The 19,431-nt window shown below is 52.1% G+C and overlaps 1 protein-coding gene across 1 annotated transcript; it reads left to right on the top strand.

Annotated features, from left to right (window-relative positions):
* Positions 1-7,738: 7,738 nt before the first annotated feature.
* LOC144095231 (uncharacterized) lies at positions 7,739-16,337 on the top strand. The gene is made up of 2 exons (XM_077629017.1): positions 7,739-7,769; positions 14,671-16,337. The coding sequence occupies exons 1-2, from the start codon at positions 7,739-7,741 to the stop codon at positions 16,335-16,337; spliced, it is 1,698 nt and encodes a 565-aa protein (XP_077485143.1).
* The last annotated feature ends 3,094 nt before the right edge of the window (positions 16,338-19,431 follow it).

Genomic DNA, 19,431 nt, shown 5'->3' with positions numbered 1-19,431 from the left:
TTGGAGAGTGCGGGACTTTCTTCTTCTGAGTTTTGCCAGGCTTTTGTTAGTGTCAGAAACAGAGCTGGTAATTGTGTTGTCGTTGCTGCCGGGTTAGTTTGCGGCAAGACAATAGTAGGCAGTAGAGAAAGCAGCATTCGGAGAAGCCATGGATTTGAAGTCGTTGCGCAAACCGAAATTGCTGGAGCTTGCAAGAGAGTTGGGTCTGAATGTCTCAGACAAACTCAGAAAACCAGAACTGCTAAGGGCTATTCTTGAGTTGGAGGCTGAGGATGACGAGCTGTCGGAATGCCTTGAGACCATTGAGGAGAGGGAGCAAAAAGAGAAAGACGAGCGCGAACGTAAAGAACAAAAAGAGAAAGAGAAAGAAGAGCGCGACCGTCAACACGCTTTGGAAATGAAGCGTCTCGAGGTAGAGATGGAACGCGCTCGTAATGGAAGTCAGGCACACGGTGCAGGAGAACGGGTATCGTTCAAAATGACTGACCTGATGCGGCCGTTTAAGCTTGGAGAGGACATTGGTTTGTTCCTGGTTAACTTTGAGCGAACGTGCGAGAAGCAGGGGTTCTCTCGGGAAACGTGGCCACAGCGCTTGCTCACTTTGTTACCCGGCGAGGCGGCCGACGTAGTCGCTCGCTTGAAGAGAGAGGAGGCAGAGGATTTCGACCAAGTGAAATCGAGTCTGCTAAAAAAGTACAGGCTGTCAGCGGAGGCGTTCCGTCGGAAGTTTCGGGAAAATGAAAAAGGCAGAAATGAGTCATATACAGAGTTTGCCTACAGGCTTATGTCAAACATGCAGGAGTGGCTCAAAGAAGAGAAAGCGTTTGGTGACCACGAGAAAATTCTGCAGTGTTTCGGGCTGGAACAGTTTTATAGTCGGTTACCTGAGAACGTGCGGTACTGGGTCTTGGATAGGCCAGACGTTAGTACAGTGGCTAAAGCCGCCGAGCTAGCCGAGGAGTTTGTGACGCGTCGGGCTCGCGGAGCTAAGGACGGTCAAAAGGGTGAATTTGGCTCCAAGTCTGAGAGGCCGAAGTTCACACCCATGAGAGCAAGGGGGGACACACGTAGTGCGGATGCGAGTGAAAGCAGTCCGACCGAACGTAAGGAGACGGCGGCAGCCGAAGCCGAACGCAGAAAGCGGTTCGAGAGGAGGCAAGCGCGCGTGTGTTATACGTGCCAGAAGCCGGGTCACTTTTCGGCGCAGTGTCCAGAAACAAAAAGAGAAGTCGTGTGTTTGTCATTATGTAGCACTGACGAGAACATGAAGCTTCTCGAGCCTTACATGCGAGACTTCCTCGTGAACGGGAAAGAGTGCCGAGTGCTTCGTGATTCTGCAGCTACAATGGATGTAGTTCACACCTCTTACGTAGAACCCGATATGTTCACGGGCGAGTGCGCATGGATCAAGCAAGCAGTGGAAGCTCATAGCGTGTGTCTGCCCATAGCAAAAGTGCTTATTGAAGGACCTTTCGGAGCACTTGAGACGGAGGCCGTAGTGTCATCTAGGCTGCCCCCCCAGTACCCGTACCTTTTTTCGAACAGGTCCGATCACCTCCTGCGCGAGAAGGGGCTTTTGTTTGGTGAGGCTAGCGTTCAGGCCTTAACCGGATCGAGAGTTCGGGAGCTCGCTGCAAAGGCGGTAGTTGCGGGGCCGACATTGTCGAACAATGAAAAAGGGTCGGAGGCGCAGCAAGCTGATACTCAGAGCACGTCCGAACTGAATAAAATTGAGCCTGTAGCGTTGAAGGCACCAGGTACTGGAGAGGAAATGCCCGACAAGGGAAAGTTAGAAGAGCTTCCGGTCGAGCTTCCGGGACTAGGCTCAGTGACGAACAGGGAAGACACTGATCAGGTCATTAGTGACTTAATCATTAAAGCACCGCTGTCAGCTGAGCAGAAAACCGAACTACACCAACTCTTACAAGAGTTTCAAGGTCAGTTCTCTGAGAGGCCTGGTAGGACTTCTGTCCTTACTCATGATATAGAACTTACCTCCCCAGAGCCAGTACGATCCAAGGCGTACCGGGTGTCACCCCGCCAGCGAGATATTATGGAGGCTGAGGTAAATAAAATGCTACAGCTCGGTGTTATTGAGGCGGGTGAGAGTGATTATACCTCCCCTTTGATTTTAGTTGAGGTACCGGGCAAGGAACCTCGTCCTTGCGTCGACTACCGCAGGCTTAATTCCATTACTAAGGATCAAATTTATCCGATCCCTAACATCGAGGAGCGCCTTGAGAAAGTTAGTAGCGCTCAGTTTATTTCCACCCTAGATCTTGTCAGGGGTTATTGGCAGGTTCCACTTACTGAAGAGGCTAGTAGGTATGCGGCGTTCATTTCACCAATGGGAACATTCCGTCCTAAAGTTTTGAGTTTTGGTTTGAAGAACGCGCCATACTGCTTTTCAAGCCTCATGGACAAAGTGTTGCGGGGACAGGAAGAATTTGCTTTACCGTATTTAGACGACGTAGCGATATTCTCCGCATCCTGGTCTGAGCATATGGCACACTTGCGGGCAGTGCTAACCCGCCTGCGCGAAGCGGGCTTGACAGTCAAGGCTCCCAAGTGCCAATTAGCACAGGCCGAGGTTGTCTACCTCGGTCACGTGATTGGACAGGGTCGTCGCCGCCCCTCTGAAATAAAGGTGGCCGCTGTGCGAGACTTCCCGCAACCGCGCACGAAGACCGATATTCGGTCGTTCTTGGGTGTCGCCGGCTACTATCAGAGGTACATCCCCAGGTACTCCGATATCGCGGCTCCCCTGACGGATGCTCTAAGAAAAACAGAGCCCCAAACAGTCGTCTGGAGCGAGACAAAGGAGAGAGCTTTTAGCGCCCTAAAGAGCGCCCTAACAAGCCAGCCTGTGCTACGATCGCCAGACTATACCAAAGGGTTCGTTGTTCAGTGCGATGCTAGTGAGCGAGGCATGGGCGTTGTACTGTGCCAAAGGGACAATGGAGAAGTGGAACACCCCGTCCTGTATGCTAGTCGTAAGCTGACCTGTCGTGAGCAGGCGTACAGCGCCACCGAGAAAGAGTGTGCGTGTCTCGTGTGGGCCGTTCAGAAATTGTCATGCTACCTAGCCGGCTCGAGGTTTATCATTGAGACGGATCACTGCCCTCTCCAATGGCTGCAGACCATATCTCCCAAAAATGGCCGCCTCCTGCGCTGGAGCCTCGCTTTGCAACAATATTCCTTTGAGGTGCGTTACAAAAAGGGGAGTCTCAACGGTAACGCCGATGGCTTAAGTCGAAGCCCCTAACGTAGGAATCCGCCTCAAAGTTGTTGGTTACTGATGTTTTCTTCCTGAGGCAGGATTTTTAACATATTGCTTTTGTTTAGTGTTTCAAAGTGATTATGTGCTTTCTAGTGCAATTTTCCAATTTGTGGACGCGTTCTGAGTGCTGCTTGACTACTGTAAGGAACTAGGCAGTAGTATAAAAGGGGAAAGAGCCTGGCAGAGCTTAGTGAGGGTTGTCTCGTGCTTGCTGACTGAGCGGTTGCGTTTCGGCGTAGTTCTAACGCTTGCTGGGAACGAGCACAAAAAAATGGCAACTCTCACGAAGTGACTTTACAGTGTCCTATGTGATCCTGAACCCGAGAACGAGGCCTTCTCTGTGCGCTGCGCTCAAGCAACGTCGAGGGACGATCGGTTTCGATTACGAGCATCATCGAGCGACATCCCTCTGGACAGCGGATGCAGTCCCCTGACCATCGGGATCTCCTTCTCCCGGCGGGGCGGTCTGTTACGTCTCGCCTACCTACGACGCTCGGTATAGCCGGCGCGGATGCAACGGACGCCGCGGCTTCGTTCATCGCGGCCGCAACGCCTCCCGCCAAGCGCGTCCAGGCATGTTTCAGTGCCACGTGTCGTCGTGCGTGCGTGTGTGTGTGTGTGCATGTTTTGCCCACGCTTGTCAAAGCGCGGCAGCCGGGGAGAGGAGCTCCCCCAACTGGGAGGCGAGGAGGTCTGACCGGCGCCGGCCTGGCGGACGCGCCCGTCACGTCTGGACATGTCGAAGCGACGCCGTATCGGATGACTCTTCCCAAGCCGTTCCCTCTTGCCCTCGACTCCGAGGGTATAAAAGAAGCCGCTGCCCCGGACGCCGAGAGAGACTTCGATTTCGCCCTTCGAGTAACGTGGTCGCCCTGACCGGCTGCTCTTTTGAGATGCCAGAATAAACAAGTTGTTCTGTTGCCAGTCGAGTCATCCTTTGCCGGGACCTTCGGATGTTTCCAGCTTTGCCCCAGGCCGCCAGGCAAACGCTACCCTTGGGGCTTGCAACCCAAATGCAACACCGGCTAGCAAATGCAAACGTACAGTAGGGGAAAGAAACTAATAATTTCGTGGGGGTGGGTGTAAGTGCATTTGCAAAATACTCTAATGTTCTCTATGGTCCTCAACAGCAGCTTAACGGTAGCATTTAAAGCAGAGAATATATCCTGGCAACGCTCCCTTAAGGGTGCAATACTTCTTAGCTATCGATAAAATTGCAAACAAGGCTGAGGAACAGCACTCAGTCGTACGCGATGAAAAGAAATATAACAGGTCCAGAAAAAGAAATAGCGGAGCCAAGATTAAATATTGCGATTTGGTCAAACCCTAGCTGAAACTGTGAGGAACTGATGAGGTAAGGAAGCATATGTAATGCACAGAACAGAAAATCAGCAATCTTTCAAGAACCGGCGAACGAACGTCAAGGAAAGACCAACGTAGTTGATGGCATACCTGCGACTGCGCTGTGCACCGAGGTGGCTGAAACAGCAGCGCATGTATACAATGCTGCGCGCACGCGCTCCTCTCTCTCCGTCTACACCCCCCCCCCCTCCACCCCAATCCCGCAAACACTTAATGTTTATTCTTTAAGGCCTCATCCCCGCGTCCCTGAAATCGATGGGGAGGCGGAAGCTCCTAATGGTGTCGCCCCTCTTGGCCAGATGCGGTTCAAAGAAGAATCTGCGGTGCACGGGGCGTCGATGCTGCCTGCCACCCCAAGCCTATTAGGTGGCGGGTAGGGCGCAGGGACGCACACGACTTCTCCCCTCTTGAGGCACGTGGCAGGTTTAGATCCATCAGTGTCAGGCTGCAGGGCAGTCTAGTGAGACCGACCCGTGATATCAGCGGGGATCTCTCGCGGTCGAGTAACTTCTTCCCGAAAAGACATTCCTGCAATCTGTGTGAGACAACGTACGGTTTGTTCCAGAATACAGCGTTCTTTGTTTGCCCTTTATTTGCGTCTACAATAAGCGAAGCTGTCTGGCAGTGGCACACTGTTTTTGTTTTGTTATAAACAGCAGTGGCACTGCAAGTTTTGCTATTAATAGTACACATGCAGTATCCTGGTCGTGATCGCAACTGAGAAGAGATACGATACGGTAACAACGCGTAAAATGTACAAGTTAAGTACATTCAGGAGGAGACGTCGTACAGATATGAGGCAGGCGCCAATGTATTTACATAGAAGAATTAGTGCTCTTTTAATGCGACACGGCGCACTGCATATGGTTTGTCATGCTGGAAAATGCTATAGCGCTACCAGTTTTGGCCTTCGTCAAGTGGGCTGTAAATTGTAGTAGCGGTAAGTGTGACGACTTAATGATTACTTTAACAGTATTGGTGCAAGTAGATAAGCTTATTCATTAGAGTGAACCTACTAGGGGGTTAACGACGTGTACCTCCGCTGTGCAAAAAAAAAGATACAGGAGAAAAAAGATAAGTAAAACTGACACCATGGCGACGGCAATGAAACGGGAAATTCATTGGAAGCTGTTGCGAAAGTGGAGTGATGTCGGCAATCCCAAACGTCTCTTCTAGTGCAGAGTGGCAAGCCGCTGATAATAGAGACTTTTTGAATAGGGCGGCCCTATAGTTTAGGGACATAGGGGAATAGTGGGGCGCCAGTGCGTAGGCGCAGGACAATAACGCCCCTACCTCCGGTTATTGCCCTGCGCCCGCGCACTGGCGCCCTTCCATGCCCCTATGTCCCTAAACGATAGGGTTACTCTATTCTAAATGTCTCTAAAGCCGCGTAGACCTTGCGGGGCCGTGCACGATTACAAGAAGGGAAGCAGTTAGCAGAAACGATTACTCTGGATATGATTTCAAAATGCCTTTGCGGCTGCTTCGGCTTGCTACCAGCGCCTGCTTTGTGTGACGTGGGCGGCACTCACTGAGGGTTTTTTACGATTGAAGCTGCTTTGTATCAGTTTCGGCGGAACGCACCGCAGGGTCTTCACGCCACATATTCTTTGGTGCGGCTTCAGTGGCACACCCTGCGGGGTCTTCACGGCCTCGCCGCTTTCGTTATTGAGCATGTCGTAAAGCTTGTTCAGCAGCAGGGTCTGTTATCGTCCGCGTTAGCCGGGCGTCTTGCACAAAAGGCAGTGGCGAAGAGAAAGACGAAGAAGCAGGAGCTTGTGGTGACAGGCACCGACCATTGGGCAGTGCCTTTGTCTGTCCTCCTTTCATTACTCATTACGCACACGCAGGCGCCTATCGTCGACCATTCGGCAGTGTCATCCTCTACCCTCATTGCCATTTGATCCCTCTCCCCACCGCGCACCTTCTCTCACGTCTCTCTGTGGACGCCGAAAGCGAGACTGCTACTCTGGGAGTTGAGGCGATAACAGTTGTCACTGTAGAACAAATGTCGGCGGTGAGAAATCCCTGTTCTGTGTTTTATCAGCTGCAAGTTTAGACCAGAACAAGCTGTCTGCTTCTTCGGTGACATCAGACTATTTAACAGTCTTTCCAAGGAAGAAAGTTAATTTGGCTAGCGCGAAGAAAACGCAAAGGGCTGAGGAGTCGAGCAATCTATCTGCAAAGTTACGCGCAAGAGAGTGGAAACTACGAGCGCTATTTGACGGTTCACAGACCTCTGCGGCTGGCTCGCGATTCCGTGAGAAGAGCGCACTTGGGTAAGCCTCACCTCGCGATCACAGCTTGGACTCGACGGCTAGCAAGCCGCGAAATCGGGTGTGGAGAACGCTGGCAGAACTCTATTGGTTACGTATACGCTCAGAGAAAACAAGACAGCTCAGATAACCGGCGTGCAGCTATTACTTTGCGAAACAAGTGAGGAGAACGCTAATTTACTTTCAACATTCTTCTATTCATAATTGTGTGCGTAACTTATCATTGTTACCTGCTTGCGTCCTAGCGTTCACGTTTAGCTACTCTCCAAACCATTACTGACAACTTTTGAAGTCGTGCTCTGCTCGTGTACGTTTTGCACCTTTACCTACTTTTTTGTGTTCTTTTTATGTCTACGTTGCTGTGTATTCACGTTTAGGTTGTATCCAGCCTGTCGTTTCTTCTACCACATTTCCTAATGTTTCTAATTGTGTAGCTCATTGTTTCCGACGGTGTCTTTCTGTTTTCAGATTTTCGATTCTTTCTCAGCATGTACAGAGAACTCGGTATATCTGTCACAGTTCTACACTTCGACTTACGGGGCCAAGAATAGCACCGAATAATAGTGTCAAGCATTCGACTCCTGTGCAGGCGTTAGTCCTATGGTTTAAGCTGAATGAAGTTGTATTGTACTGCATTGTGTCTTGTCTTGCCGTCTCGTATGTGTCGTGTTCTGTTGTGTCGTGTCGTGTCGTGTCGTGTTGTGTCGTGTTGTGCCGTGTTGTGTTGTGTCATGTTGTGTTGTGCTGTGTGGTATTGTGTTGTGCTGTGTCATATCGTATTCAATTGATTACCTTTTGAAAGGCTAGGAAATACCTAAGGATGCCGCTGTCTTGCAACTCGGACATTGTCGGTAATTTGTATGGCATATAAAAAGGATCCTTATGCCGGAAATCATCAGAAAGCATGCCTCTGTCGATAACTATATTAGTATTTTTTACATTTCATGCGCCTCACTGACCGACGGGAATCAGATAAGCGCGGAGTCCGCGAAAAGCGCCCATCGGCGAATTTGGAGATGGATCTAATAAGAGCGTATAATTTAAAAACTAAACTATGCTTCTCTACTAGTTCACAGAGAGAGTGAAAGTCGGCCAACATGGACTCATCTTTAAAATCGAAGAGAGCCTGCGTCCTTGACCTTGCTCACTCGCGCAGATGGAATACGACTGTTTTGTGAAGGACTATCATGAAACCCACGCTGCAAATCCCCTAAGTTGCATCGAATACGCTCTTGTGATACCACCTCTATTTGATGTCAAGAAGCGAAACGAGCGTCTCTTGTCATCACTCCAACCCCCCCCCCCCCCCCCCCCCCCCCGCCCGCAAAACACACAAGCACGCACGCGCGCGTGTGTATGTTCATCCTTTCTTCAAAACCACTCACGAATTCAGACAGCCCGATCCAATGCCATGAAATGGCAATAATGTACTTTTTCTTCGAATATTATAAGCGTGTGCTTCGATAAACACGAATAAAGACGCGAACCTTTCCTTCTCATTTTCTGCCAAAAGGATGATGCTTGCGTACAGATTATTTGAGCTGTTGTGTGGGCGTATTTCACACATGGCGAAATGCATGCACCACAACTATGCGAGATGCAACCACTCGCAAGACTAGGCATTTGTTACATACTGTTCAAACACTAGCATCCGAATAAGCTGTTTTTCTTTTCAGCAAAGGAAATGAGTGGGTGTCTGTAAAGAAAGAAAAACAAACTAAATGGACTCCCCCTCTCCCATCAAAGAATCGCCAGCGAGTACAGAACGGGCCGCGTTCAAACTCGCCCCGGCAATGGTCACTGCACTCCAGCTTTTCTAATATGCTAATTTGGTAAGTGCGCTCCTTATCAGATGTGAGGGGTACAGCATTGACGGCTTTCGTTACCTGCTGCCCGAGCTTCTTTTGTAGCCGAGTGCCATAAAAAAAAATGTTTCCCTCGTGTCTGCGCCCGTGTATTTTTGTACGTCGCAAATCTACTCCGCATAATCGAAAGCCCGCTTTTATAACCCAATTTCTACTTCAATCTAAAAAGAAAATAGTGACGCTTCCACTGTCTTTTTTTTTATCACAGCCAGTGATAAGATACAATGGGCTCGGGGTAGACAGCCAGAGGCCGGAGAAGAAGAGTTATATGCTCGTCTATTATCCTTTCCCGCACTGTTCCAGCCTTTTATTTTCCTCGCAGTTTCAATGTTATTTTTCTGCCTCTCACATACCGCGAATGAGCGCGAATTCGAAAGAAACGAATTAAACCTATTTTACAGACGTCACGTGCGCTTCCAAGTGTATGAATTTCGCTGCCTCCGGTGAGCGAAATCTCGCGTTTCTTTCTACCTGCATCGTTACTTCCTCCGGCTCTCGTCGAAGCGCGATTTCCTCCGAAATGGAGCGCGAAGAATGAAAGAAAAGAGAATGACGGTTTCTGCCGATATACCCGCTCAGCTACACTCGCTGACATCGTCCGGGCACGAAGACGCGTAAACCGGAGCGCGCACCTGATTTTCTATTCGAAGCGAAAGCCATAAAAGAGCGGACTGCGTAACAGGAAAGAAGACGGGTTGCGTGGATGAGTGTCGTCGTGCCCAAGGCGAGCAGCGCTTCGATGATCTCCGTGATGGGTTGTTGGATTCACTTCGGCGGCACGTCGCTCTCACAGTATTTGCATGCAGTGTTGTCGGCGCTAGATCTGCCGAAAAGGTATGGAAGTATAGAAAGTGGCGGAGTCTGGTGTGTGTGTGTTCTTTGAAGTGGCTTGCGGATATTGAAGGCGATCGGCCAGTTTTGTGCAGACTAGGAACAATTTGATGGAGCACTTTCGTTTAGGTAAAATTTTTGAGCAGCGATAGTTATGCCCAAGTTTTTGGAATCAGGTTTGTGCCCCTCGATAAGAATTGCAGGCATACCGCCGGTACAAGTGGGGGATAGAAAGCTGATTTAAATAACCTCGCCTCGAATATTTATCGTATTCGCAAAGAGAACGTGGGAAAGTCAGCTATTGTCTGTACTTCAAAGCCAGAAAAAGTCAGCTTGTCACGTAGCTGACTTTTAATAATAATAATAATTGGTTTCCTTTCCCCCCCAAAAACCAATTATTATTATTATTAAAAGTCAGCTACGTGACAAGCGGTCCTTGACATGGGACTCATTTAATTTCATCGTTGAGCCGCCGCGGTGGCTCAGTGGTTATGGCACTCGGCTGCTGACCCGAAAGATGCGAGTTCGATCCCGGCCGCGGCGGTCGAATTTCGATGGTGGCGAAATTCTAGGGGCCCGTGTGCTGTGCGATGTCAGTACACGTAAAACAACCCCAGGTGCTCGAAATTTCCGTAGCCCTTCACTACGGCGTCTCTCATAGTCTGAGTCGCTTTGGGACGTTAAACCCCCATAAACCAAACCAAACCATTTCATAGTTAAATATTATAGCATCGCAGCAGAGCATGCGTTCGCAACGTACAAGTAGCTAAGATATGACAATTGAGGAACAGCCAGCTTTCACACTCAAGACAGGATCCTGTTACTACTTCTACGCTCAGGCTGATAGTGTATCATGGGAATCATCCGTCAATAGGAAAATTATTTACACCATGAGAAAATATGTGCTTTTAACTTGTACTTTTGGATGAATTAATGAGCAGCCGAATGCAGATATTCTGTTCCTTTTCGTATTGGAGCTACCTGAACATTTCTCACCATGTATTTCTGCGAAAACAACCTATTCTTAGTATTGGGCACCTATTGTATTCACAATCGTGTGATACTGACCAGCTTACTTCTAATTATGCATCTAGATCCCACAAAAACGACAATCTGATCTTGAAAATGTCTCGCCTATATGTAGAGGAGAAAACATGGTACAAATTTATTACAGATGCATGCGACTGTATGCCACTCACAAAGAAATGCGCATAGATTCCTTTCCCTCTTCGCACCAGCGCTATGCCAAGGACTTTTAGTTTCTCCATCTTTGATTCAATGGTCGCGACGAACTATAAAACTTGTGTGTAACCCCACTAAGCATGTATCGGTAATTCCGCAGTCGCAATTTTATTTCTTTCACAAAATTTTATTTTCTTTAACTGTTTTACATGCTAATCCTTTGTAACCTTTATTCGCCCTTGCTCCGTCTCCGTCGGCGGTTTAGACAAGCTCGCAAAAAATGCCTCCTTTCAAATTAAAAATAATTCTCGCTCGCAGCGTTTGACTATTCGCTTTTCTTTTTTTTTTTGGGGGGGGGGGGAGGGAGGAAATAGCGCAGTATCTGTCTCACATATCGGCGGACAGCTGAACCGCGCGTTAAGGGAAGGAATAAAGGAGGGAGTGAAAGAAGAAAGGAAGAAAAAGGTGCCGTAGTGGAGGCCTCCGGAATTAATTAATAATAATTGGTTTTGGGGGAAAGAAAATGGCGCAGTATAATAATAATTGGTTTTGAGGGGAAAGGAAATCGCGCAGTATCTGTCTCGTATATGGTTGGACACCTGAACTGCGCCGTAAGGGAAGGGATTAAGAAGGAAGTGAAAGAAGAAAGGAATAAAGAGGTGCCGTAGTGGAGGGCTCCGGAATAATTTCGACGTCCTGGGGATCTTTTGACCCGCCGCGGTGGTTCAGTGGTTAGGGCGCTCGGCTATTGATCCGGAGTTCCCGGGTTCTAACCCGACCGCGGCGGCTGCGTTTTTATCGAGGCAAAACGCTAAGGCGCCCGTGTGCTGTGCGATGTCAGTGCACGTTAAAGATCCCCAGGTGGTCGAAATTATTCCGGAGTTCTCCACTACGGCACCTCTTTCTTCCTTTCTTCTTTCACTACCTCCTTTATCGCTTCCCTTATGGCGCGGTTCAGGTGCCCGCCGATATATGAGAAAGATACTATGCCATTTCCTTTCCCCAAAAACCAATTATTATTATATTTATTGGGGATCTTTAACGTGCACTGACATCGCACAGCACACGGGCGCCTTAGCGTTTTTCCTCCATAAAAACGCAGCCGCCGCGGTCGGGTTCGAACCCGGGAACTCCGGATCAGTAGCCGAGCGCCCTACCCACTGAGCCTCCACGGTGAGTGGATTTGACTATTCGGCGATTTGATAAATTAGACGCGTTTACATGAATGCGACAGAAGCTGACTCCAGTCCCATTTTCGAGGGGAAGTGGAAAAAAATCCAGAAAGAGAGTAGAGGACAAGTCAAGCCTTTCCTTCTCAAAACATGGTCTTTCCCTCAAAAGGCCCTCCTTTATTCCCTCCCTTACGGCGCGGTTCAGGTGTCCGCCGAGATGTGAGACATATACTGCGCCATTTCCTTTCCCCAAAAACCAATTTGCAACCAGTGCGCCGCAACACTGGCCAAGGCAGGAGCGTGGCCCCTAATGCTCCAAGCAGCGCGCAGGGCACTGCATCACATCGACCGGCTCCATCGCGCACCGGACGGCGGCTCGCTCCTGCAGCGGATGCGCACGCACCCACGCTCACGAATGGGTGCGGCGCTGCAGGAATACGAGCGCCTCACAGAAGCCACCCCCCCCCCCCCACCCCTATGGCCCCTGCCCACCCTGGCCTGCTGCCTCGGAGCTACAGCGACAAATCGTCGGCATCGCGGGAAAGCGGAGTACACCCCTGCGCGCTGTGCAGCAGCTGACCAGAGCCGTCATACACGAGGAGCTTCAGGACCATCTCCTCGTGTACACCGACGTCTCAGTGGTCCGCGAGAGCCGCTCCTTCGCAGCGGCGGCTACCATACCCGCCCTGCGACTGCACAGCCCGCAACACGCAACTTTCTTGGGCTCCTCCATCACGGAGGAGCTGATGGGGATCCAGCTGGGATTGGACCTGCTGCTCTCCATCGTCCCTCCGCCACCCAGGAGTGCTCTGCTGTGCGGCTCCCGCGCCGCCCTCACCCGCCTGCAGTGCAACGGCCGTAGTACCCCACTAGTGCGCGACATCCGCGCAAGCATCGAGTGCTTGGCTCAGCAAGGATGCGTTGTTTATGTATAGTGGGTGCCCGGCCACTGCGGCATCACCGGAAACGAGGAGGCCAACGAACTCGCGACCGCCGCACACCAGCTACCGCCACGTGATCTCCCCCTTGCGCTGGAGGACGTGCGTGCGGTCATTCACGAACATCTCCGAAAGCAGCACCCAGACCCACGCATCGCCGGAGGTGACCGCATCGCCAGCATCAACAGCTGCCGCGCTCTTTCGCGGTCACAACGCGCAATGATCTCCGCGCGCTCATCGGCTGCGTGTGGCACGGGGACCGACGGGTGCGTCACGGACTCGCGACGAGTGATGTGTGTGTTGGATGCGGTGCAGTGAAGGCACTGGAGCACCTGCTCCTTCGCTGTACCGCGTTCGCTGGTGCTCGTCGCGATATGCTCGCGGCCTACAGAGAGCTGGGCTTACTCCCAGACTCGCTCAAGACACTATTGTGGCCGCAGGGCAGTGCGCGCCCCCGTGAGCGAACAATGATGAGCCTCTGTCCATGTCTCGAACAGACGTGCTTGACGTCCCGTCTGTTCTGCGCCAGGTAGTGATGCGCTGTGACAGAACACTCCTCGTGTACTACCTCGGATGCTTAACAGCTGGGCGCCCCACCCCAGCTGTTGTGTGCAAAGTGTTATGAGCATGTGTTTTAATTTTTATTTTATTTTTTTCTCATTGACTGTACACGCGTACGACCTGGACAACTTTATTTTGACTCTTGGTAAATAGTGTATATATGACCACTCCCTATGTCCTTTCTTGCGGTCCCCTCACCTCTTTCATTTGTCTTCTTCATACTGCTTTATATCCTTTATTTCCGCTGCCTCAACTCAGGTGCCGCCGACAGAGTGATGGCAGATGCCGGGGTGAGCAAAAATCTTTTAACTTCCTTTTTATTATTATTTTTATCAATAAACACTTACTACACTAGGCTACCAGCCAAGCGTTTGGTGGTACATGGGGGAGGACAGTTGTGCGCATGCGGCGTTACCATGGCAACTGGAGAGGAGCAGTGGGTGCGCCGCGCGCTTCGGCGCCGCCATCGCCGCGGCCGCGCGCCCGCTTCACCGTCAAGTTGAATGTGACGTCACGCGGATGAGCAGTTGTGCGCATGCGCCGATACTACCGTAACCAGAGAGATCCCACAGCTGCGCCGCGTTCGTCACCACCGCCTCGCCGCACGCCGCTGAAGAAAACAGAACTATAGAACTGGCTACAAACGCACGGTGTCGGCTCCGTCGTTGCCCCGCCGCGGTGGCTCAGTGGTTAGGGCGCTCGACTACTGATCCGGAGTTCCCGGGTTCGAACCCGACCGCGGCGGCTGCGTTTTTATGGAGGAAAAACGCTAAGGCGCCCGTGTGCTGTACGATGTCAGTGCACGTTAAAGATCCCCAGGTGGTCGAAATTATTCCGGAGCCCTCCACTACGGCACCTATTCTTCCTTTCTTCTTTCACTCCCTCCTTTATCCCTTCCCTTACGGTGCAGTTCAGGTGTCCAAAGATATATGAGACAGATACTGCGCCATTTCCTTTCCCCAAAAAACCAATTATTATTATTATTACTCCGTCGTTTTTCGGCTGGAGCCACGGTTAAACCTTCTTCACCCCTACAAGACCGACGCCTTTCGACGCAGAGAGCAATCTGGACTACGTGGACTCCAAATTTCGCCAGGTGGGCCCAAGTTTTCTAATTCCACGGCTGATTTACACCCGGGCGACGCAGTTTGGCCTAACGGCGTCGTCGTTCCACGCCGACGCGCGGTGGCTCGATCGTTCAAGCCAAGCTTGCGGCGTCCATCGCTGCCCCGGCCTCCAGCACACCGGATGGCAAGACGCAGCCTCCTGCTTCGCGCGCTGCAGGAAGCAAAGGCAAGGACCGTCCTAACTGGAAGCCTCGCCGACTCCCAAGACCGGGACCAGACGACTTCGTGGTTGTGCTCAAGCCATGCAAACATATGTCGCTGCACCAAGCCTTTTCAGAGAATCGCTACGGCGCTGCCATTACGGCCTACCTCGGGCCCGAGGTAGCAAGGTCTGTTACGGTTTTACCATCCCGTGAACAAAACCTCATTGTGATTTACACCCCGAATCCGGCGGCGGCTGATCGGCTCCTCGGGGACATCTCCATTAACACCGAGCATGGGAATATTCCACTCCACGGATACCTTCGACAAGACGGGGGCGATGTATGCCATGGCGTCATCACCGTCAGCAACTCGGACACTACGGAATCGCTTCGGAAGCAGGTGCAGTGGAGGGCAGGCACCATCGCCGAGGTTAGGAAATTCGGCTCCTCTAACAAAGCTCAGATCACCTTCACCGGGAGGGAAAAACCGCGTTTTGTTCACTACGAGAACATGCTCATCCCTGTGCAAAACTACTACCGTACGATCCCGGCTTGCGGCTACCGTACGATCCCGGCCTGCGGCCTGTGTGGGGCAGTTGGCCACCGAGTGGATGCTTGTCCCAACACGCAGCCGAGCACGTGCGGTCTGTGTGGGCAAGAGGCCCCGCTTCAGGAGGGGGTGCGGGCCCCTCACGAATGTGTGCCGCGGTGCCCGGTTTGTGCCGGTGCACACGCCACTAACTCGCGGGAGTGTGCGGCAAAATTCCGCAAGCACAAGATGACCACCACAAAGAAAATTGCTGCCAAGAAGAAGAGCCGCCATCTTGACTGCCCCAGTGAGTTACCAAGCCGGGACAACAACACCGAGAAGCCGGAGAAACCAACCGGAGGAGCAGGCAAGCGCCCGTCGACGAAGCCGCCACCACATGGCGACACTGGAAAGCAGTCGACAGCGCCACTACACGACAAGACCAGGGCCTGGGTCAACGCCGTGAAACATGGAACGCAAGTGAGCGGTACGGACAGGGCTGCCTCCTCCTTCCCTCCCTCCTGCCCCCCTGCGGCACGCAGTGCCGAGCAAACCAAAATAGCAGCTCTTGAGGGCAAAATTGAGATGCTGCTCGAGAAAATTACGCTCCTAGAATCGCAATCAAAACAGCCTATCACTCCCCCCTCTTGTCCCGCTACCGAGACAATGGAGAGTGAGCCCGCGGCACCGAACGCCGCACTGAACGCGGATGCTGCACTTGAGGCCCGTCTAGAGGCCCGCGTGGACGCCCGTTTCAGTGCCCTAGAAAGTCAAATTTCCGCGGCAGTCACCTCCGCTATCGCCAAAATGACCGAAATTGTACCCACTATAGTCGCACAGCACATCGCACAATCTTCGCGTGGCGTCCGACGAGTCGGCGGTCTCATCACAGGCGTGTCTGGCCGCTATCCCAAAATGCGTCACGCCATGGAAACTTTAGCAGAAGACGACGACAGCTGCTCGCTCTCCGGAATAGAGGATGGCCCCCTCACCGCGAGTGGTGGCTCCGGAGCAGCGTCCCCACAGTCGACATCTCACCTAACTGGCCATGGCGGACAGGCCTCAAATTAGGCGCTCTCCTCATACCAATTCGGCCACCCCCATCCTAATCACCCAGTGGAACTGCCGCGGTTTCTGTTCCCGTGCCAAGTGGGCGAACCTCCGGCTTTTCCTGTCAACATTTGATTCACTTCCTGCGGTGGTTGCCCTTCAGGAGCCAGGTAGCGGCGCAACCCTTACAAATTATGCTACGTTCCAGCAGGACTCCTCTTCCTGTATCTGCGTGCACAAAAATTATACAGCCAACTTGGTTGACTTGGACCTCAATGCTGCACATTCCTATGTGGTGGTCACTCTATTTTCGCTTAAGAAAAAAAAATGCACCCTTGCATATACTTAACATCTATTGTTCTCCCAAGATAAAAAATGTAACTTTCGCAGCCCTCTTCAGTCGCGCCCTGAAGGCTGCGGGCAGTGACCCCCTGGTGATCGTGGGGGACTTCAACGCTCAAAGCACACTCTGGGGGTACGTGCGTGAAGAGAAGCGCGGCCGCAAGCTAGCGGAACTTGCGTCCACGCTGGGCCTGACCCTTCACACCGACCCTGCACATCCAACGCGGGTGGGTTACTCCGTGACTCGGGACACGTGTCCGGACCTTACCTTCACCAAAAACATAAGACACGCAGAATGGGCCAACACCGAGGAAACCCTCGGCAGTGACCACTGCATACTCAACACCAGCGTCAGAACTAAACCACTGGCAAGATCCCACGCCCAAGCACGCCTACCCGACTGGACAAAGTTACGGCAGACCTACGCTAATTCGGCCTCTATTCACGAACAAGGCTACCACGCGTGGTCACAGGAATTGGTTACACACCTTCGTTCGGTAGAAACTCAAGTTCAACTATCGGAGGCCACGCCGGAGGTGGACAACCACCTCCTGCACATCTGGGAGGCGCGGCGCAGCCTCGTCCGCAGATGGCGCCGCCAAAAACATAATCGGAAGCTCAAAATTCGCATCGCCGAGCTCACCCAGCGATCGGCTGATTACGCGGCACAGCTCGCCGACTCGAATTGGGTGGACCGGTGCAACACGGCCGCTAGACATATGTCTAGCCGGAGCACTTGGCGTCTCTTTCGCGCCTTGATCGATCCGACTAAAACCAGAGCCGAGACACAACAACATCTCCAACGGGCTATCCGTAGCTTCGACGGAGATACCTCTAAATTAGCATGGAAACTACGCGATCAATACCTCTGCATCCAAAAGGACCCCCGAGAGCCAGCGTACTCGTATGCAGGTTCTGAGAACGCGGAGCTGGATCAACCGTTCCGGCTCCACGACCTGAAGGCGGCCTTGAGTAAAATGAAACGAGGAACGGCGCCGGGAAGAGACAAAATAACTGTGAAATTACTTGCCAACCTTCCCGACCCGGCCTACGAGACACTCTTCGCATATATAACTCAATCTGGCAAGGTGAGGCACCCCTCCTAATCGAATAGAAGACCGCCCTTGTCACCTTCATTCCTAAAGCCGGCAAAACCATAAACACGGACAACCTCCGCCCCATCTCCCTCACGTCTTGTGCGGGAAAGCTGATGGAGACTATGGTGCGAGACAGGCTGTCCGAGTTTTTGGAAAACCAAAATGTATTCGCAGACACTTTGTTCGGGTTCCCCCCGCACCGGTCCGCACAGGATGTCCTGCTTCAACTAGACCGCGAAATTCTGAATTCCGTCGAATATCCCCTTAATGACAAGGTAGTACTCGCCCTCGATTTGAAGGGGGCTTTCGACAATGTAACACACGACATAATTCTGACGCACCTCTCACAAACCAACTGTGGACACAACACGTTTCAGTACATTAGGCAATTTCTCTCCGACCGGCAATCGTATATCCAGATACAAGATGAAGAACACGGCCCCTACCAATTAGGTACGAGAGGTACCCCGCAGGGCGCGGTCCTCTCACCTCTACTATTCAATTTGGCAATGATGAAACTTCCGGCGCAGTTGGAAAGTGTCGAGGGCATACAGCACGCGCTATATCTGGGGCTAGTTGGAAATGCATCCTTGAAGGTATTGGTGAGCGCTACCAAAATACCTTGTCTTGTGTGTGTGTTCGTCCCTTTCCGTATTTTGGTAGAGCTCACCAATACCTTCAAGGACGCGCTATATGCCGACGACATCACCATCTGGGAAAAGCACGGATCGGTAGGAGACATTGAAGCCAACATGCAGCAAGCGGCGGAGATTGTGGACGCTTACGCCCGCCGCTGCGGCCTTGAATGCTCTCCGGCCAAATCGGAATTTGTGCACGTTCGACCCTCGCCGAAGTGCACTACCAAAATCGAACTGTCCCTAGCGAGCGGACCCATCCCAGAACACGCGGAGATCAGAGTACTGGGTCTCTTTATCAATAAGCACCGCCGTGTCGACACAACACTGGCCAAATTGCGCAAGGTGGGAGACCAGGTGGGCCGCATGATCCGCCGGGTTTCCAATAACCGCGTAAGTTACGGTGCAAAGATGCCTTGCGGCTGGCGCACGCATTCATAACCAGTTGAGTCTTGTACTCGGCTTCTTACCTCCACCTTCGCAAATGTGACGAGAAAGCCCTTGAGGTGGTTCTCCGTAAGACTTACAAGCGTGCTCTCGATCTCCCGGTCACCACGTCCAACCAGCGCCTCCTGGGCTTGGGGATGGTCAACACCTTCGTGGAGCTCCGAGAAGCACACTTGACAAACCACTACACAAGACTCTCAAAGACGCCGTCGGGTCGCCGCCTGCTTGCCCGACTTCACATCCACCATCCAACACTAACGGAAGAGCGCGTGCGCACCCCCGAGATCTGGAGATACGCCCTGCACGTACGCCCTCTTCCGGCCAACATGACACGAGACGACCATAGTGGCCGGCGCCTCGCACGGGCGGAAGCCTTGGCACGCTATTATGGAAACAAACACGGAGTATTTTACGTGGACGCCACCGGCCCACATCATGGGGGTTGGTACACAGCCGCAGTCGTCCACCAAAACACAGCAGTGAACAGCCTTACGTTCAAAGCTCAAGACATTAGTCATGCGGAAGAGGTGGCAATCGCGCTCGCCGCCGCCGATCAGGACTCGCGGGTCATCGTTACAGACTCGCGGGGATCCT

This window comes from Amblyomma americanum, chromosome 6 (assembly GCF_052857255.1).
Source record: "Amblyomma americanum isolate KBUSLIRL-KWMA chromosome 6, ASM5285725v1, whole genome shotgun sequence".
Lineage (NCBI taxonomy): Eukaryota > Metazoa > Arthropoda > Arachnida > Ixodida > Ixodidae > Amblyomma > Amblyomma americanum.
Note: the sequence above shows the minus strand (reverse complement) of the source record. Positions and strands in the feature narration are given on the sequence as shown.